The following is a 22,167-nucleotide window of genomic DNA, read 5'->3' on the forward strand; positions in this document are numbered from 1 at the left end:
TAGTCTAGGCAACAGAGCAAGTCTCTGTCTTTAAAATAAAAAAAATTTAAAAAAGATTAAAAGATATGTAATCTAGGTGATTTTATGCTTCCAAAAGGAACCACATAGGCGGGAAGAAGATCCGGGTGAATTATTCTCTTCTATTTCTTTACATTTTTTTGCATTCTGTCATTGGTAACATAAACTTTATAGCATTCACAAGTATATTTGTTCTAGCTTTCTTCTTTTAGTAATTCTGTTGCTGTCATTTGTATGAAATACTGCATAACATTGTAATTATATATGATTTATACATTATCTTAATCATTGTCAGAGTCAGCATTTTTCTTACAAGCAGATAGGAACTATGTTTTGTCATAACTTAAGTTTGATCCACTCAGAGAACAAAATACATTTTACACTTTCTGAGAGATTCACAAAACATGTAGGACCCATTAAGAGGAAGAAAGCATGCTATATGGTTGTTATATTTGTTATTTTTGACTTGTAATTTATTCATTCTCTCAGCCCTGTTCTCTGACTAGTGTTACTATGGCACCTAAGTTATGGCATGGAAAACAAGCTAATTATGTTCTTTAGAACAGACGACAGTGGTACATCTTGAAATACAAGCATCTGGTACTCTTAGCCCTTTCCTCATCAGTGCTAGTCTAGGCTTGGTTGGGCTCTCTGGTTGTCCAAATATTTTTCTGTTACCACACATCTTTCTTTATTTTCTTTTTCTTCTATAAATAGTGGTTTATGCTTTCTAAAGCCGCTAGTCTCATATTTAGTTTGTTCCTTTTTGAGCCTTCTATCTACTCAAAGAAGTAATATAGACTTACTCCCAGCTGTGTATGATCTACTCTTACTCCTGTTTATTGAGTTAAGCTTCTCACTATTTGTAAACATCTCTTGTTTGTGTAGACACAAATACACCAAAACTAAAAATGGTTAAATTCAGGTATTTCTTATAATTTATTTTTTAAAATTTACTGATGTGGTTAGATGGCTCTCCTGATAAAAATTGTTTAAGCGATAAGAGCAATCAATACTTTTTTATTAATCAGAAGAGCTATCTAACCACATTAGTAAATTTTGAAAAACAAAATATTAGAATTATTCACAATTTTTTTACCCCAGATTTACTTTCGGTTATTCCTTTCTAATCTTTTTTACTATTGATTTAATGTAGGGTATAATCATATTAGGTACACACTATTTGTATGTCTTCTATGTAATTGAATATTTATGTGCCATAAACATTTTCTACTTAACTACTTAGTTTTCATCATCATTGGTAATATCTTTAAAATATTCTCTGGAGTGATGCTGTTCAACAGAAATATAATACGAATCACATATGTAATTTAAAATTTTCAGTACTCACATGAAAAATGTAAAAAGAAACAGATTAATAATGTATTTTGTTTACCTAATATATCTAAAATATTGTTTCAACATGTAAAAATGATATACTGTATTAGGTATAAAAATTGCTAGATTTTAACATTCTTCTTTTCATACTACATGAAATATGTACCTATTTTACATATATTACAGTGAATTCTGTCACTAAACTTTCAATGTCAGAATAAAATGTAGTTCTACCAAAACAATAAATCTCCAGCATTTAAAATGCTTCAATTTTTACATTTAAGTTAATGAAATTAAATAAAAAATTTAGTTTCACAATCATACTAGCCGCATTACTTACGTTCATCTATATGTAGCTTCTTCATTTAAATTTAAATTAAGTTAGATTTAAAATTCATTTCTCTCTCTGCACTAGTCACATTTTAAGTGATCAGTAGTGAGCTTTAGAGTACATAGCCAATTCTTGACTGTTTCTCTGTCAGTTTTTACATTGTTTTCAATGAAACAAATACACTAATATGTTCATGAATTTATGTTTTCTTATGTTTTGGATTACTTTCTTAAAGTAGACTCTCAGAAGTAGAATTATTAGGTCAAAGAGTATGAATTTGTTTATGGTACATCTTGTGTATTTTCAAACCATTTCATGAAAGACTGTGTCAGTTGTAGTACTATAAGTAGTATTAATATTTGTTTCACCAACCTTTCTTCATCATTTAGTGTTACCATGTTGTTTCTGTAGTTACTGAAGAGGAAAATTTCTCTATGTATTTATTTACTATGTATTTCTCTTTCAGTGGAATACTTTTTCATGTTATGGTTCATTTATCTATTAGTGTTCTAATGTTTGTTGAGTTTTTAGTCTACTTTTAAACTTCTTTGTGGACTAAAGATACTGACCTTTTGTCACGTTTTTCCTCATCTTTTGTTTATTTGTTTTCTTCTTTCTGGGATTGAAGGAGTACCAACTGAACCCTTCACTTTTTCTATAGCAAATCTTTAAATAATAGTTTCTCTGTAAGCTTGAAATTTATTGCTACTCTAGAAGTTTGATATTTACTTCACTTTTATCATAGATTTTCTATGTATTTAAAAAAAATTTTTATCAAAGTGGAATATATGATTATGTAATTGTGAGACAAGGAACTAAATTACAAGTTCTTAACCTTCAGTTGAATCCAGTGCTTATCCAATATTTATAGATAAACCTCATTATGTATAGTTGCTGACCACCACTGCATAGTTTTATGCATACGTGTATTTAATCAGGAAGTAGATGAATCCAAATAGATTAAAATTCACTGTTTTGAATATTTCAGAATAATACCATGTATTCTTCCCTATTATATTCTGATCAGAATATTGTTCTAAACAAAAACAGACTTTTTTTCCTGTATCACCGTGTATCCACGGTTGATTAATTATAGTCATGGTTATTTTACATAGGTTTATTTCCTTTTGAATCAATATAGATATATACTTCCTAGAGTTACACATCCCTGAAATTTACATAGGTGTGCATGCACACATATACATATCCCTATTCCTCAGATAATTGTTAATAGAAATAATAAAAAGAGGTTGTGCTCTTAGGCAAGGACAATTAGAACCCCAAATAATTACCTTGAATTAAGATAAACACTGGTAAAGAGCAAAAAGGGCAATTATTTTCCTTTAGTATATTAAACAATGTTGTTTCTAATATTCCCTCATGTTTAAACTATCCTGAGAAATCCTTAGAGTGGTTGCATAATAGATTTAAGTTTTTTAGATTTCCAAATATTAAGTCTGGCTTTGCTAAAACGGTTCTTTGGTTCTATTTTTATCTTTCCCTATCCGTCTTTACTGCTGCCTTTTTGTGTTGTTTTGTTTTGTGTTGTAATGAACAAAACAGTCCTACTTCATTCTGAGTTCTGATTAATGCTCTCCAGCCTCTAAGTGTTAGCATCCACTTTGCTTTTGGTTATAGGGTAAAGGTAAACAGTTAACTATTGTGCAGACTGAAATCCCTAATTAGTAAAGCAAAAGATTTTATTGGTTATATATTTTTCTAAACTATAGACTTGATTTCATTGCAAACCTTACATGCAGAAAAATATGTAATGGCACTGTTTTTATTTTTGGTCATACTATAGTGTGGAACATGTGGCCTAGCAAAGCTTATAAATCTAGGAAGAAAAATTACGGATGGCATCAATTTTAATAGTCTTTGCAATCTAACAGAGTACAAATCCCGAATTCTTTAAATGGTAAATATTTACTTAAAGAAAAACGAGATCATTCAAAAATAGAATTAAATCGTGAATTTGCCTTTTATTTAAAAGTTGATGAGTTTTGTATATTTATAAAATTAACAAAATTGACATCATACTATCCATATCACAAGACTCTTGTGTTGCATTTTAAAGGAAAACACGCACACAGCATACATGTATTTGGATTGGGGCCAGATTTGGACTCCAGGGGCATAGTGTTCTGTACCTTAAATTACAATCAGATGTATTTTAGCACTGATCAAATTTTCAGTCTGAAGTTGGTGAGAAGCCTAATTATTTGACCAGGTTACTATTTATGTAGACCATTCTGTGGCTGTCTGTGGTTAATCCACAGCTGGCAGAATGCTAGCTATGGGAGGTTTTTATTTCATGCTGGAACATTTTGGGGAGAAATAGAGGGAGAATGATTTAAAATCTTCTCATTAAATGAAAGACCAAAAAGCAAGTACAGTACATACATATTACTATGGAGACAAGATGCTGTATAAACTGTTCGTTTTAATTCTCCAAGTGACAGAAATAGCAAAGCAGCAGCTTGGATGCTCATAGTTTGCAAGTGATAGGATACTTGGTTAAAAAAGAAAAAATCTTGTAAAAATAATAACTAAGACTAAGATAAAAAAATTAAAAAATAATAACTAAGACTAAGATTTATTGCCTCTTAGAACACTTGAATATTGGTAAAGAATTAATGGATTGAATTTTTAAATGATGAGAAAATATTATGATACAAAAACGTTTTTATTAGAATTTCACTAGCAGTACTTTAAAGTGATAAGAGGCAGTTGTAGGGGAGAAAAGGTAACATATTTTCCTTATCTATCGCAAGGGTCATTACTGAACCCTCTGTAACTAAAGAGATTAATAAGAGAAAAGCATAATAAATTTATTTAACAAAGTTTTACATGACACAGGAACTTTCAGAAATTAAGACCCAAAGACCAACCGGGCACAGTCGCACACCCCTGTAATCCCAGCACTTTGAGAAGCCGAGGCGGGCAGATCACGAGGTCAGGAGATCAAGACCATCCTGGCTAACATGGTGAAACCCTGTCTCTACTAAAAATACAAAAATTAGCTGGGCGTGTAGTGCCAGCTACTCAGGAGGCTGAGACAGGAGAATCGCATGAACCCAGGAGGCAGAGGTTGCAGCGAGGCGAGATAGCGCCATTGCACTCCAGCCTGGGTGACACAACAAGCCTCCCTCCTAAAAAAAAAAAAAAAAGACCCAAAGACCAGCAAAAACTACATTTTAATGCAAAGTCTGATGAAAGACATAGATAGTTCTAGAGAAACATGATTAAACAAAAGGGATATGATCTAATGGTAATAAACTTAGAGTTGCAGGAGGTGGAAGCCAGCAAGTCCTGTCTGTTAGATTTTTCTTGGCCTCTAGGTATAGGGCAGGACTCCTTTGGAATAGGGTTTTCTGGCCAGCTTTCACACAGAAAGGTGGGAGAAGGTCCGAGTGACCTTGCTTCTTTGGTTTTCTTAATTTCTAGGGGGCCATATTTTGGGGTATTGTATTCTGGTCCCTCACACAATTAGTGTATATGATTCTCTCTTAATATCTCAGAATATATAAGGACAGTAAACCCTTCCTTCAAAGATGAATGCCAATACACATGGCTCCTGCCACAAAATTAATGTTTTTAGTCTTCTTTTTTTTTTAATAGAAAGGAAGGAAAAAAAGGAAGAAAGAAAAGAAAAGAGAGAAAGAAAAGAAAGACAGAGAGAAAAAGGGAGAGAAAGAGTGAGAGAGAACAGGAATCTTGCTCTATTGCCCAGGCTGGAATGCAGTGATGTAATCATATCTCAGTGCAGCCTCTGACTCCTCACCTCAAGCCACCCTTCCACCTCAGGCTACCCTACCAAGTATCTGAGACCACAGGCATGCAACTCTGTGCCAGGCTAATCTAAAAAAAAAATTTCATTTTCTTTTTTTTTTTTTTTTTTAACTGTTTTCTAAAGTGACTATCTTGTTTTGTATTTCCACCAGAAACACATGAGTTTTGCTCCAGTTGTCCCATATATTCACCAGCATGTTGTATTATCAGTTGTTTTGTTTTAGCAGTTCTAAAAGGTGTATATAGTAGTGTCTTAATTTGATTTTATTTTGCACTTCCCTAATGAGCTATGATGCTTAGTATCTTTTTTGTGTGTGATTATTTTAATTTAATATAAATTAAATTAAACATTTAATTTCTCAGTTGCACTAATCACATTTCAGAGGCTCAAAGGCCACATGTAGTTAGTGGCTATCTTATTGGATGGCACAGATTATTAAACATTTCCTTTATTGCAGAAACTTCTGTTAGACAATAGAATGCCTTAGCTAAAGTCATGAGCTCTTCCACATCAGAATTCTTAGCTAATCTTCAGTAGGAATAGAGGAATTTTATAAGACTATAACATTTAGTCCTAAAGCTCAATGTTAAAGTTACAAATTCCATGTTACAGTTACAAATTTCTCTAGTTTTGATTTAAAAATTACCTGATCATATTTGCTATCTCCCCAACTAAGCTGGAAGCCTTTTAAGAATGGGGCTACTTTTTATCCAATTTGCCAGTCTGTGTCTTTTGATTGGGGCATTTAGTCCATTTACATTTAGGGCCAATATTGATATGTGTGAATTTGATACTGCCATTTAAAGCAAAGTAATTATTGTCTTGAATGAGACCTTTCAAATATTTTTTCTTTCACGAACTTCCAGAATTCTTTAGTATTGCACATATAAATCTAGTATGTAATAAGTAATGCTTTATTCTCTGAAGTAATGGCATGTATCAAGTATATGGTACTCATATCATCAAATATTCTTCCAGTCAAATGTTGCTATTTATAGCATCTGCCTTGCATCTTATAATTGTATTTTATGTACTTTTGTATTTTGTGTAGGTTTCTTTTATTCTCACTGAAAGTGGCTGTGGAAATGGCATTTTTAATTTTCCCTCCTTTTTTCTTCATCCAGGGCTTTTTTCTTACAGTTTCTCCAGAGTCAGTGTTAAAAGTGGCTCACCATGCTTCTGAAAACAACAAGATTTTCACTTTGAATCTGTCTGCACCATTTATTAGTCAGCTATACAAGGAATCATTGATGAAAGTTATGCCTTTTGTTGACATACTTTTTGGAAATGAGACGGTGAGTTACCTTTCCTTTTTTAAAAGAATCTGGGGTTTTGTTTGTTTGTTTCTGATCTACATATATATATTTAGAAATATATAAATTAAAACCTAAATTTTTGTGTGAATATCCTTGAGAATTGTGCAACAAAATTGCCTCAATGTCAACTGCTCTCAGTATTTTCAATATTTCCTTCAGTATATACTATCTTCTTACTTAGTGAAACATTTATTTATTTATTTTTATTTGTTTGCAACGGAGTTTTGCTCTTGTTGCCCATACTGGAGAGTAATGGTGTAATCTCAGCTCACTGCAACCTCCGCTTTCCGTGTTCAAGCAATTCTCCTGCCTCAGCCTCCTAAGTAGCTGGGATTATAGGCACCCACCACCATGCCCAGCTAATTTTTGTATTTTTAGTAGAGACAGGGTTTCAACATGTTGGCCAGGCTAGTCAAGAACTCCTAACCTCAGGTGATCTGCCCACCTCGGCCTCCCAAAGTGCTGGGATTACAGGCATGAGCCACCGCGCCTGGCCCAACATTTATTTTTTAAAGTTTAGGTGTTTGAGGTTTAATGTAATTTCTGTGAGCTTTTACAGATGGATACCTGACCTGTTACTATGACAACTGTCAGGATGAAAAACACATTCATCACTTTTTTAAGTCTTTTCAGAGTCTAAGTCCATTCAATTTTCATTTAATAAATTATGAGTAAATTTTGATATATTACATTTATATTTCTTAATAATGTCATTTTTGTTAATATTTGTTTGTTATACTTGAAGGTGATAAAATGGAATTTCATCTCCACGGTTAGTTTTTTTCTTTCTACGAAGAATGTATTTTCTTCCATTCTAAATTTGGGAAATGATTTTTTTTTTTTTTTTTTTTTTTTTTTTNTTTTTTGCTTATTTGCTGTTTATACCTCTTTAAAAATACATGTAAGAGGAAAAAAGCCTTCAGTGTGCCTTCCTGTGACTTGGCCATGTCAGTTGATGCTTTAATTTATAAAATGAAGGTGTTGTATTAATCCTCCCAGAAGTTCATTCTGATTCTAATTCCACTGTTCTAACACAGCTTGAATATATTCATCAATTTTATATCTAATAACTGCTGTCTGCCTAGAATAACATAAAAATTGACCTGGAAATTTATGAGATCACCTGGGTAAAGATTAAAGGATGATCCATAGAAATAACATCATAGTGTATCTATAAAGGTAATGATTAAATTGGTTACAAATGGTGACATTGGAAGGAAATGCTATATTCTTGATAATTCACACATTGAAATACTAGCAAGAAATGGTGGTAAAAGTGAAGTGCCAGATAACTGCTAGAAGTCTAAATTGACTAAAATCTACCATTTAGTTTTTCCTTGTTAACAATTTTATTTTCTAACGGCTAAAAGAAGTAACTGGGAAAAGTGCTACTGAAGCCCTTTGAATAGCATTAAAGCATTGGTCTCAGTAGTTTTGAGAATCATTTGGATAAACTGACACTTAGTCTCAGAGTTCTTAATAGTCAAGAAAGATCAGACTGACAGCACTTAAATATGTTCTCTAGAGTTTAAGAGACAAATCTTAAAACTTCTAAAAAAGATAAATATGATTCCAAAGAATGAGACTTTGGAAGTAAAGAAAGCTTAGGGGGATTCAATGCGATCAAAAATGCAATTCAGACTTTATAGTCACAAATGATCTTAATTAAGGAGAGAAGGTACAGAGGCCTTTAAAAAAATACTTGCAGAGCACGCAGAAAACTAATAAGAGCTCAGATTTGGAAGATGACAAGATGGCTGCCTCTGCCTTTGCTGGCACAGGTAGAGCAGCTTCAGGAATCTTACAATCGCTGAATATTTTGGTATCTTCAGCCTACCAAAACTGTGTCAAGAATGCATCTCTCATTTCTGCATTGTCCACTAGACATTTTAGTCATATTCAGACACCAGTTGCTTCTTCCACTCCCAGACTTACCACATCTGAGAGAAACCTGACACATGGGCAAATTTCAGTGATCCTTAGTAAGTAGCCCCCTTGCTCCCAAGTGTCCTGAACCTGCTTGTCAGATCTCTAACATACATCAGTACACGAAAAGGCAAGAGAAAGTCTGTGTAAGCTGTCATCTATAGGTTTCTTCGACTTCTTTGTGGCCTTTGGGTGAGGAGAAGGGCTGGTTCTAAGAAAAAATTATGGAAAAAGGAAACTTCAAGAAAAAAGTGATTGAGGGAATTTGTATTCTGCAATAAAACCCAGAGTAAACTCTTAAGATAAAATGATGACATCCTTCTGGAAGAGGTGAAACTGGTATGTCAATGATTCTTATCAGAAGTATCATGATAAACAAACCTGAAAGTGTAGCTCAGAAGTTTCACTTGTTTCTCAGTTATGGAATATGTATCTTTGTGTACAGGATATCTTTGCAAAAATGGGTAAGTATAAAACTTGATGTAAATTGTACCAATGAATATGTAAACATACAGTGACAACATTAAACTTATAAAAGTTTTAAAACTTAAAAAAAAAAAGCTCAAATTTGTAAAAGACATGTAAAAAGAAGGTAGAAAATATATTTAGTACCAGGGAATGATGCTAAAAGAATGGGCCCAAAAGTGGTTTAACTTTGTAGCAGATGTTGATGAGATCAAAACAATCTTCAGTGAAAGAAAAAAAAAAAGACTCCAAAGTACAAGCAACAAATGGAAAAAATAGATGAATTAGACATCATCAAAATTAACCACTTTTGTGCATCAAAGGACACAAGAATGTGAAAAGATAACTAGAGGAATGGGAGTTAATATTTGCAAATCATATATCTGATAAAGGATTCATATTCAGAATATTTAACACAGTAACAACTCAACAATAAAAAACAAAATAATTCAATAATGATCAAAGAAATTTAATAAACATTTATTCGAAGAAGATATGCAAATGGCCAGTAAACCCATGAAAAGATGCTCAACATAACCAGCCAGTAAGCACAAATGTAAACCAAAATTAGATACTACTTCATACCCATCAGAATGGCAATTATTTTAAAAAATGGAAATTAGCAAGTATTGGCAAAGATGTGGAGAAATTGGAAACCCTTGTGTATTGCTGGTGGGAATGTAAAATAATACAACTGCTGTAGAAGACAATTTGATGGTTCCTCAAGATGTTAAACATAAAATTATTACCATATGATTTAGCAGTTCTACTTCTAGATATATTACCCATAATAACTGAAAGCAGTGACTCAGATAATTATATACCAATGTCCATAGCAGCATTATTCACAATAGCTGAGATAGAAGCAAATCAAATATTTATCAACAGATGAATAAACAAAATTTCATACATATGCACAGTGGAGTATTATTTAGCCTCAAATGAAATTTTGATACATGCGACAACATGAATGAATTTTGAAAATACTATGTTAAGTAAAATAAGCCAGACACATAAACTATTTGGATTTTCTTAGAAGAATTCCTCTTACATGAGGTACCTAGAATAGGCAAATTCATAGAGACATGCTAAGTAGGATAGTGGTTACCTGGGAGTGGGGTGGGGAGGAATGAGGCATTATTGTGTAATAATTACAGAGCTTCTGTTTGGGATGATTAAAAAGTTCTGGAAATGGATAGTGGTGATAGTTGTGCCACACACTGTGAATGTATTTAGTGCCACTGAATTGAATACTTCAAATGGAAAATTTTATCCTATGTGTAGTTTACCACAATTTTGAAAAAAGATTGATTCTACAAATCAGGAAACTTTAGAAGTTGGATAACAGCTTAGTATAGATTATTAAAGGAATTATTTTTCCCCACCTAGAAGAGGAAGTAGTAAAACTGTAAGCTGCTACCTGGCTATAAGTCCTGGGGCAAGAAAATCTTTTCTCTTTTGGTGTAGTTATTCTTCATTTGAATTTACTTCAAGAGGTATTTATATAGTACCTATTATGGCAGACCAATAAGCAGTGAATGCATGGTATATTTGAGAACTTCTGTCATTATATGGATTAGAGAATAATAAAGACTGGCTATAGGACAATTAGAGGTATTTGGTATTTTATTGAAGCAGTCTCAAAAGGCCTGTTGATAAATAAATCGATTTCTAGGGGTACGCCTCAGTATTTACCCTAGTTTTGCTTAAGTAAAGTAACAGTGATTTAGATAAGCTATATTTGCATATAATTCAAATGCAAATAATACAGCACCTTAATACATACTAGGTAAGTTGAAGGTCAAAATCAGATTTTTTTAAATGTTAGTAGACTCTAAATATCAGTTGAGTGATGAAATTTAATAGGGATAATAAAAATTGTACCATATTTTATTATAAAAAGCAAGTCAAGTAAAATGCTTTATCCCTTTAATCTCATCATCCATTGTTTTTTCTCCTTGAATACTATAGTAATAATAAGTTATCTTTAGCTCTTCAGGAAAAAAAAAGGATATTTTACTTCTAAAATGTGATGAAGGATAAAATATATTTCTATACATAGGATCCTTTAATCCTGCCCCCCGAAAAAATAAAATATACTGTGTTTAGTATAAATTTTCAAAATGTCAAAACTCAGCTAAAAAGACACACTTGGCCCTTACTTTCTACATGATGTTACCTTCTTTTTCTCAGAGGATTATATAGAAGTAATGATGACTTAAAACTTCTGATAGCTTCAATATTTAAAAAAATATATTTTGTCCACAAAGATTATTTCTTCACAGGCAATGATCAATGATCCCCATGAGACAATAAATAAGATATACTTGATGATGACCCCAGCTAATGCCTTGGAGATAATTTCCAGGCCACAGTACAAGAAGGGTAACTAAGGCTGGGCACACTGGCTCACGCCTATAATACCAGCACTTTTGGGAGGCTAAGGCAGATGGATCACTTGAGATTAGGAGTTTAAGACCAGCCTGGCCAACATAATGAAGCCCCATCTCTGCCAAAAATTTAAAAAATTACCTGGGTGTGGTGGCACGCACCAGTAATCCCAGCTGCTCAGGAGGCTGAGGCAGGAAAATTGCTTGAACCTGGGAGGCGGAGGTTGCAGTAAGCCGAGGTACAGAGGCGGCCTGGGAGAGAAAGGGTCAAGATTCCAACTCCCTTTGTGTAAGACTGGAAGGTAGTAAGGACTTTCGGAGTGTGTGTCTGATAAAGACTGTGGCAATATTCTAAAGTTGACAGTGGGCTGGGCATGGTGACTCATGCCTGTAATCAGTCCCAGCATTTTGGGAGGCAGAGGGTGGTGGACCACCTGAGGTTAGGAGTTCGAGACCAGCCTGGCCAACATGGTGAAACCCCATCTCTACCGAAAATACAAAAAAGTTAGCCTGGTGGGGTGGTTGTGCACTTGTAATCCCAGCTACTCGGGTGAGTGAGGCATGAGAATTGCTTGAACCAGGAAAGTGGAGGTTGCAGTGAGCCAAGATTGCACCACTGCACTCCAGCCAGGGTAACTGTCTCAAAANAAAAAAAAAAAAAAAAAAAAAAAAAGAACTGTAACTCAAGTAGAGCCTTGCAGTCTCTTTTAATGAGGAGTTGGAGCTGTAAGTTCAAGGAGTCTTAAGACAGCTAGCGTTTGCAAGTTAAAAGTACCAGAGAAGAAAGAGCTGAATAGAGAGAGAACACAGGACATTTGTAGAATCCCACCAAGACTTCAGCTGAGTATAAGTAGTGTATATTTGTGAAGAAATTAAGGAAGACCAGGAAAAGAACCACCCAAAAAGATTATAGATGACAATCCTCAGTGTACACATGAGAATTTGTAACCATTCCTATACTACTAGTCAGGGTGGATAACCTCATAATTCATGAGGCTTCAAATAGAGTATTAAAAGGGATTTTATCCCATTAGTGGGGTAAAATCAGCTCTAGACTAGAAGATGTTCTGGTCCCTCTTATCAATATTATTGCAATATATTTGACAAGCTTTATGAAATAGACAAATTTCTTAAAAAACAGAAAGTACTAAATCATACTGAAGAAGAAATAGAAAAAGGCTACAAGGAAAACTCAAAGGCTGGATTGCTTTAGTGTTTCATTCTTTTTTTGTTTTGTTTGTTTGTTTGAGACAAGGTCTCACTCTGTCACCTAGAGGTGGGGCTCACTGCAAACTCAAACTCCTAGGTTCAAGTGATCCTCCCACCCCAGCATCCTAAGAAGCTAGGATTACAGGCATGCCCGGCTAATTTTTAACTTTTGTAGAGAAGAGGTCTCATTTTGTTGCCCAGGCTGGTTTTAACCTCCTGCGCTCAAGCAATCCACCCACCTTAGCCTCCCAAAGTGCTGGGATTATAAGCATGAGCCATTCCACTTGGCAGTGTTGAATTTCACCACAGATTTCAGAAAGATGTAATATCAATTGTATACAAACTATCCCAGAAAATTTAAGAGGGAAAAATATACCTATCTTATTTCATGAGGTCAGCATTACCTTCATACCAAAAACAAAATATTGCAAGAAAAGAAAATTACAGACCAATATCCCTCATAAACATAGATTCAAAAATTCTTCAAATAATTTTAGCAAATCAAACACAACATTATATTAAGAGTAATTCATCATGACTAGGAGTGTAGAATTGGTTTACCTTTTTTTAGTTTTTTTTTTTGAGACAGAGTTTTTGCTCTTGTTCCCCAGGCTGGCGTGATCTCAGCTCACTGCAACCTCTGCCGGCTCCCCCTCTCCTCCACCGGGTTCAAGCAGTTCTCCTGCCTCAGCCTCCCAAAGTGCTGGGATTACAGGTGTGAGCCACTGCATCCAGCTAGTTTAACATTTTAAAATCCATCAATGTAATTAAACATATTAAGACTAAAAAAGAAAAATCACATGATTATTCTAAAAGCTTTTGAAAAAAATCAGACATCTATTTCTGTTAAAAGCCCTCAGAGGCTGGGCACGATGGCTCACAACTATAATGCCAACACTTTGGGAGGCAGAGGCAGGCAGACCATTTGAGGTGAGGAATTTAAAACCAGCCTGGCCAAGATGGTGAAACCCTGTCTCTACTAAAAATACAAAAATATTTGCTGGGTGTGGTAGCACACACCTGTAATCCCAGCTACTGGGAAGGCTGAGGCAGGAGAATCACTTGAACTGGGGTGCTGGAGGTTGCGGTGAGCCAAGATGTGCCACTGCACTCCGGCAGACATGTACACTCAAATATTCACACTCAAACTCTCTCTCTCTTTCTCTCTCTCTCTCTCTCTCTCTCTCTCTCTCTCTCTCTCACACACACACACACACACACACACACACACACCCCTCAGAGGCTGGGTGTGGTGGCTCAGGCCTGTAATCCCATAATCCCAGCACTTTGAGGAGGCTGAGGTGGGCGGATCACTTGAGGTCAGGAGTTTGAGACCAGCCTGGCCAACATGGGAAAACCCTGTCTCTATTAATAATACGCAGGATAGCCGGGCATAGTGGCAGGTGCCTATAATCCCAGCTACTGGGGAGACTGAAGCAGGATAATCACTTGAACAGTGGAAGCAGAGGTTCTAGTGAGCCAAGATCAAACCACCTCACTCCAGCCTGGGTGACAGAGTAAAACTGTGTCAAAAAAAAACCCAAAAGCCCTCAGAATAGTATGATTAAGGGAACTTCTTAAAGTCAATAAAGAACATCCACCAAGAATATATAGTTAATATCATACCTAATGGTGGAAGATTGAATGCTTTTGCCTAAGATGAGAAACAACAAATCAAGGATATTCATTCTTTCCACTTCTATTCAACATTGTTTTGGAGGTTCTAGACGGTGCTAACAAAGCATGAAAAACATCCAGATTTAGAAAGAAAGAAGTAAAACTGTCTTTATTATCAAAGCCACGATCATCTTCAAATAAAATCTAATGTGATCTTCAAAAAGCTATTAGAACTGGCTGAGCACAGTGGCTCACACCTGTAATCTCAGCACTTTGGGAGGGCGAGACTTGTGGATCACTTGAGGACAGGAGTTTGAGACCAGTCTGGCCAACATGGTGAAATCCCATCTCTACTAAAAATACAAAAATTAGCCAGATGTGGTGGCACTCGCCTATAATCCCAGCTATTTGGGAGGCTGAGGCAGGAGAACCAGAGAGGCAGAGGTTGCAATGAGCCTAGATTGTGCCACTGCACTCCAGCCTGGGCAACAGAGCAAGACTCCATCTCCAAAATAAAAGAAAGCAATTAGAACAAAGTGACATTAGCAAGATTGCAGAAATTAAAATTTAAAAATACTATTTTCAATGCCATCAAAAAGTATTACAAAGTATTTACTTTGGGATAAACCAGACCAAAGATGTATATACTGAACACCTTGAGAAATGCCTTGTTGAAAAAATTTAAGGAGACCCTAATGGAAGATATATCATGTTCATGGACTGGAAGGCTCTGTATTGTTAAATATAAATGCTACTCAAAATAATCTATAGTTTCGTTTAATTTAGTCAGAATTTCAGAGGTTTTTTTTTTTTAAAAAAAACTCAACAAGTTGATTCTAATATTTACATGGAAAAGCACTGGACTAGAATAGCCAAACCAATGTGGATTTAAAAAGAACCAAATCAGAGGACCTTACCATAATTTGAAGACTTATTACAAAGCTACATAATCCAGACAATGTGGCATTGGTGTAATGATAGACAAATCATCCATGGAACAGAAGGGAGAGTTCAGAAATAGACCTAAATTGATTTTCAACCATATTTCAGCATCTATTTCGTGGAGAAAAAAGTCTTTTTGACAAGTCATTCTGGAGCAATTGAATATCCATATCCAAAAACACAAACTTTGACCCATATAACAACTGCACAGTTATTAGAATGTCTAAAAGTGTGACCATACCAAATATTGGTAAGGATGTATGGAGCTGCTGGAATGTAAAATGGGCAACTACTTTGGAGAATGGTTTTCTTGTTTCTTACAAAGTTAAATATACATCCTCTAAATGATCTAGCTATCCCACTCCTAGATATTCACCCAGGACAAATGAAAGCATCTATCCATGTAAAGACAAACACAAAGGTTCATAGCAGCTTTATTTGTAATAACCAAAGTCTGGAAAACAAATTTCCACCAACTGGTAACCGCATAAACAAATTGTTATGTTTTCATAGAATAGAATACTACTCAACTATCAAAGAATTGTACTATTTTTAAGAAATGAAATAATAGCATAGAAGAATTTCAGAATACCTATGCTGAATGAAAGATAATATAAAGTACAAAATGCAAAGAAATTTATAGTGATGGCAGATCCATTGTTGTCTGGGGACAGGGATGTGCTCTCTATGTGCTGTCTATTACACAGCTGTTACTCCTAAAAGTTTCCTCATGCTCATTTGTGATCGAGCATGAGGAAACTTTTAGGAGTAATAGATGTGTTCCGATTGAGGTTGTGGTTCCATAACATTATACATATGTCAAAATTTATCTAATTATACACTTTTAATTTGTGCCAATTATTGTATGTCAGTTATACCTCAAAGTAAAGCTATTAAAATGAATATATACTTTGTGGTTTCATTTATATGGTTAAAAATAGGAAAAATTATTCTGAGCCATTAAGTTCTATTAAGTAGAATGAGAATTCATTTAAACGAGTTACATTTGGGTACAAAACTAAATACATATGAGTTATTTTTAAAGTTGTTATTGAATTGGATACGGGCATGAAAAGTGTAAAAGATTAAAGGCAGTAAAAAGCTGTAAACATCTGTATTCAGGAGTGCTTCATAGATGTTTTTGTGTTTTCTCTCTGCTTTAAAGAAATTCAAACTAGGCTGGTCACCATAGCTCACACCTGTAATCCCAGCACGTTAGGAGGTTGAAGTGGGAGGATTGCTTGAGCAGAGGTATTGGAAACCAGCCTGGGCAACATAGTAGGACCGCATCTCTACAAATATATATTTTTTTAGCTTTTTTAAAAAATCGTACTTTGGGCTCTGGGGTACATGTGCACATCCTGCATCCTGCAGGATTGTTACATAGGTACATACATGCCATGGTGGTTTGCTGTCTCCATCATCCCCCAACCCCGCTCTCCCTACCCCCGCCACCTACATCATTCTCCTGGTGCTATCTCTCCCCATCCTCCCCACCCCCTGCTGTCCCTCCCCTCCCCTCCACCTCCCCATCTAGCCCAGTGAGTGTTGTTCCCTTCCCTGTGCCCAAGTGTTCTCATTGTTTATCACCCGCCTATAAAACATGAAAACATGTGGTGGTTGGTTTTCTGTTCTTGTGTCAGTTTGCTGAGAATGAGGGTTTCCAGATTCATCCATGTCTCTGCAAAGGACTTGAACGCAACCTTTTTTTATGGCTGTGTAGTATTCCATGGTGTATATGTGCCACATTTTTCTTTCTACAAATATTTTTTAAAAATTAGCCAAGCATGGTGGCACACACCTGTATTCCCAGCTACTCAGGAGACTGAGTTGGGAGGATCGCTTGTGCCTGGGAGGTTGAGGCTGCAGTGAGTTGAGTGCAGTGATCATGTGACTGCACTCCGGTCTGTGTAACAGTCTAAGACCCTGTCTAAAAATTTTTTAAAAGTAAAATGAGAATTCATAAACTATGAATTCTAGTTGTGGTTCTATAAGAAAAACTCTAGAATGTCAGTCAGTAGGCATGCTCAAATGTCTTGACCATATATATATATATATTTGGAAACAGAGTCTTGCTCTTTTCCAGAAAAATCTCAGCTAACTGCAACCTTCACTTCCCAGGTTCAAGCAATTCTTGTACCTCGGCCTCCAAAATAGCTGAGACTACAGGCACGTACCATCATACCCAACTAACTTTTATATTTTTAGTAGAGATGGGGTTTTGCCATATTGGCCAGGCTGGTTTTGAACTCCTGGCCTCAAGTGATCTGCCGGCCTCTGCCTCCCAAAGAGCTGAGATTACAGCCATGTACCTATTTTAAATATTAGCAAATGATGTATCTTTATAAATTAAAATAAAATGTTTATGAAAGCAATTTTTTCCCTTAATCATCTCTCTGATTTATTTATCAGCTACTTTTTCTTCCATTTCCTCATCTGTAAATTAAGGGGATTTGCATAGAAATACTAGATAATCTTTAAAATTTTTCTTATAGCTTTAACATAAGGCTGGTTATTCATTTTTTCCCATATTCTAACATTGAGTAATACTGATAGATTTTATTATAAATTAACAAAGTTCCTGTTTTAACATCTAAAATAACGCCTGACATTTATTTTAGGTAGTTCTTCATTTTTATTATGAGTATAGCCTTAACTGTAGTGCCTTTTAAGCTGAGTTCTTACCATTTGTGACCCCGCTATTCCTTTTTTGTTTAATGAACCCAAGGGAAATGATACCCCTCTCCAAAGAATATCTGAAAATATTTGGTTAGATACATGCTGGGACAAAAAGTGAAGTATCCACAGTAATACCATTGCTATATTTTTGTGACACAAACGAACTATAATTACTAAATGATATGATTTACTTTCTCTTTTTAATCCTGGTAAAAAAATGTATAATATAAAATTTATATCATTTAAACTATTTTTAAGTGTACAAATCAGTGGCATTAAGTACATTCTCAATGTTGTGTAGCCATCACTGCTATTCATTTCCAGAACTTTTTTTTAATCAACCCAAGCAGAAGCTCTGTACCCATTAAACAGTAACTCCATATTTCCTGTTCCCTCCTCCCCTGTCGCCCTTAGTAACTGTTTTACTGTCTATCTATGAATTTGCCTGTTTTAGGTGCCTCATACAAATAGGATCATATAAAAGTTATTCAACTTAATTTCACTTAGCATAATATTTTTAAACTTCATCCATGTTATAGCATGTTACCAGAATTTCATCTTTTTTAAGGCTGAATATTTCATTGTTATGTGTGAAATTTTGTTTTATTGATTCCTCTGTTTATAAACATTTAATTTGTTTCCACCTTTGATTATTATAAACAGTGGTACCGTGAATGTTAATGTACAATTATCTGTTTGAGTTCCTGCTTCTAATTCTTTTGGATATATACCTAGATGTGGAACTGTTGGATCCATAGCAGCTACACCATTTTACATTCTCGCCATCAATACACAAGGGTTCCAGTTTCTCCACCTCCTCAACAACACTTAATTTGCTTTTAAAAAATAATAGCTATCCTGCTCAGCATGAGGTGGCATCTCACTGTGGTTTTGATTTTCAGCCAAAGTTCAGAAATACGTAGTGAGAAATTTCTGTTTATTTAATTTAAAATATTTGGTAACCTCTTACATTGTACTTTATACTTTTAAATTACACATCTAAATTGATTGGTTACCCTTGTTACAGTAGTACCAAAATTACTGTAGTATAAAAACTCTAGAAATATTACATTGTAGTTTCAATTTGTTTCTGACTTCTTCGAAGTTTGAAATTTTCCCTTAAGCAACAACCATTTGTTAGCTACACTCACATGAAATCAGCTTAATAAAGGACATTAACACAAAGGTAATTATAATCCATTGATGCTCATTAATGCAAGCTGCTTTGTAGTCATTATCTAGCAGTAGATGACTAAAGAACTTGATTATTCTTGTTTTTCATTTTTATTAAATTAAGAAGTTTTTTAAAATTATGTCATTTTGCAAATGGCTCTTAGGAATAATACCTTTCAAGGCGCCATAATCACTAGATAATTAACCTGCCAGGATTAAGTACACTCAACTTTGCCTCAGGGTGCTTAACTCTCAAATAGGGTCAATTATCTCATGATAATAACTGCTTTGTCAAGAGTTATCACTTAATTCCACATTGAAAAGTCAAATCACCCATACCATGCGCTTTAAGATAGTTTCAGTAATAAAACAACAGTTTGAAATGGGGCAGAAGAATTCAGCTGAATTTTTTCATATAGATAAGAATGATATGCTTTAGATAAAACTCTCCCTCTTATCTAGCATTTTGAATTTCAGAAATGATTTCAATTTATAAAAATAATACAGGCTAGGAGTGGTGGCTCACGCCTGTAATTCCAACACTTTGGGAGGCCGAGATGGGCAGATCATGAGGTTAGGAGAACAAGATCATCCTGGCTAACATGGTAAAACCCCATCTCCACTAAAAATAAAAAAATTAGCTGGGGGTGGTGGCACACGCCTGTAGTCCCAGCTACTCGGAGGCTGAAGCGAGAGAATTACTTCATCCTGGGAGGCGGAGATTGCAATGAGCAGAGATCCTGCCACGGCGTTCCAGCCTGGCAACAGAGAGAGACTTCGTCTCAGAAAAAAAATATAGAGAGAGAGAGCTCTGATCCATCAGTTGTTTTCCTGGCAATATTTCCACATTGCAAATTTCCTTATAGGGAAAGCCATATTTCCTGTTAACCTCACAGAGGATTCAATATATTTAAAATCTCTAATATATACCAAGAAAATTGAAATTACTTTCTTTACTGATTGGTGAATTAACTTAAAAAAAATCTGGCTTATCAACAAATGAATTACAAAACAGTTAGCAAAAGTCTGTAGTTTGTTGTGGTTGTTTTTGTTGTTGAGTAGCTTCACTCATATTTGGACACAATGTGCCAAAAACAAATACTACTAGATAGATCAGGATATTTTGAAAGAAAATATAAAATTGTCTTTAGGTTTGTTATCCATATCTTCTAAACCTGAACGATGCTTGTATCTCTTCATAAATAAACTATCATCATTTTATTAAACCAGATGGGACATATTGGCTTTTTCTTCTGTTATATATTTTACAGCCATGGAGATGGAAGGAGACTTTATTGATATTTTTTTACACTGTTAAACCCATTTTATTATTTCTAATAGTGAATTAATAATTTGAAACCATCAGTTATTTAAATTGTAAATAACTTTGATGCAGATATCTTATCTGAAGTTATTTTTCAGTTTCTATACATCTGTAAAATAGAAGTCATTTGCTATTTTAAGATAAAAAGTCTTTATCAATCTATGTGTAATTATACATACGTACACCTTCTTTCAGATATTATCCTTTTGGTTAAGACTTTCTTTTCTTTGTAAAGGTATTATTTTAATTTTTAGAACTATTTTTTTGTGCACTGGAGCACATGTTTGGGAGAAAAAAGTAAAGTTTTCATCAAGTCCGTATACACAGAGAATTCTTTTTTGAATTTTAAAATATTTATGTCAAGATTAATTCTTTATTTTTGTATGAATGTATGTATGTATTTATTAATTATCAGTTAGTTAGAGACAGTGTCTCACTGTGTTGCCCAGGCTGGTCCTAAGCTCCCGGCCTCAAGCGATCTTCCCGTGTTGGCCTCCCTAAAGTTCTGGGATTACAGGCTTGAGCTACCGAGCCTGGCCAAGTCTAATTCTTTAAAGGATGTGATTTCCAAGTATTTCCAGGGATTCAAGACTGTTACCTAGATCCATATTCTGACAAAAGAGATGATCTTTCCTTCATATCAGAATATTTCCCCCATGAATGTAGGGAATGAGGCTATATCTAAAATGGTAATTTTGCCCTTTAAAGTATACAGAAATGCCCTGTTTCTTCCTAAGAGAGATGGAAGTCACTTTTCTGAGACTGTGTCGATAGATCTCTTTATTCCTCTTTTTCTGCTATAAGCAATAAGAGGAGCTGTTGTAAGGTTGTTATAAAATCATCAAAGAAGGGAGAGAGAAACTTTTTTGAAGGATATACATAACCCCTTCAGAAAAAACCAAAAGCTTATGGTGGAAATACATAGTTGTATTTTCTGGGGCAGATAATGAAATTTGAGTTAACATAGAACTGTTGCTTCATAAGATTGCTGGTTAACTCCTAGATTTAACTTTCTCCCTAGTGTTTTTCTGATATATTTACTCAGCTGAAAAAAGTGAGATTGACTGTAGCACAAGGGAGACTTCTAATGTCAGTGGCATGTTGTAAAGATGTGCTATGGGAAAGATTCAGAAAATGCAAAGGGTGTTTAACTATATGCTCTGCATCTCCCTTCCTTTCTACATATCTCTCTCCTTTCTTTCTTACTCTGTTTCCCTCTTTACATCAACTACATTGCCTCTCTGAAGATGAAATTCTTTTAAATCATCCCCAACCTAACATTCATCACTGGTAAAAAGCAATCTAATTACTATGTGTTGATTTTTAAAAATTAAAAATTATAAGAAAATCAAGAGGAGCATTTAAATGTTTTTCATTGCAAGGGGAAAATAAATACACACAAGTAAAGGAAAACACTGTGTAATTTGAAATAGTTTGAATTACTATGGAGATAATCATATTTTATGCAGTAATGCTTTTCTGTTTTATTCACTATTTCAATTAATCTTTGTTTCTGCTACTGTACCATAAATTTGTAAGTGATTATTTTGGTATTATTTGTATAGTATGCCATAATATAAAAATAATGAAAAATATTAAATATATGATATTTAATGTTCTTCTTTAATTTTTTTTTTTTTTTTTTT

The 22,167-nt window shown here is 34.5% G+C and overlaps 1 protein-coding gene and 1 pseudogene across 6 annotated transcripts in view; both read left to right on the forward strand.

Annotated features, from left to right (window-relative positions):
* The window catches only part of ADK (adenosine kinase), a 578,382-nt gene that overhangs the window by 375,129 nt on the left and 181,086 nt on the right, over window positions 1–22,167 (forward strand). For 4 of the 6 annotated variants that reach the window (XM_017548629.2, XM_017548620.2, XM_017548622.2 and 1 more), the window contains exon 7: window positions 6,605–6,775. The exons of the other annotated variants lie outside the window; for them this stretch is intronic. In XM_017548629.2, the coding sequence (XP_017404118.1) occupies window positions 6,605–6,775 (171 nt within the window). The remainder of the gene's footprint in view (window positions 1–6,604; window positions 6,776–22,167) is intronic. 6 annotated transcript variants of the gene reach the window in all.
* Window positions 7,223–9,282, forward strand: LOC108317940 (annotated as a pseudogene).

This window comes from Cebus imitator, unplaced genomic scaffold (genome assembly GCF_001604975.1).
Source record: "Cebus imitator isolate Cc_AM_T3 unplaced genomic scaffold, Cebus_imitator-1.0 Scaffold11, whole genome shotgun sequence".
Taxonomy (NCBI): Eukaryota; Metazoa; Chordata; class Mammalia; order Primates; family Cebidae; genus Cebus; species Cebus imitator.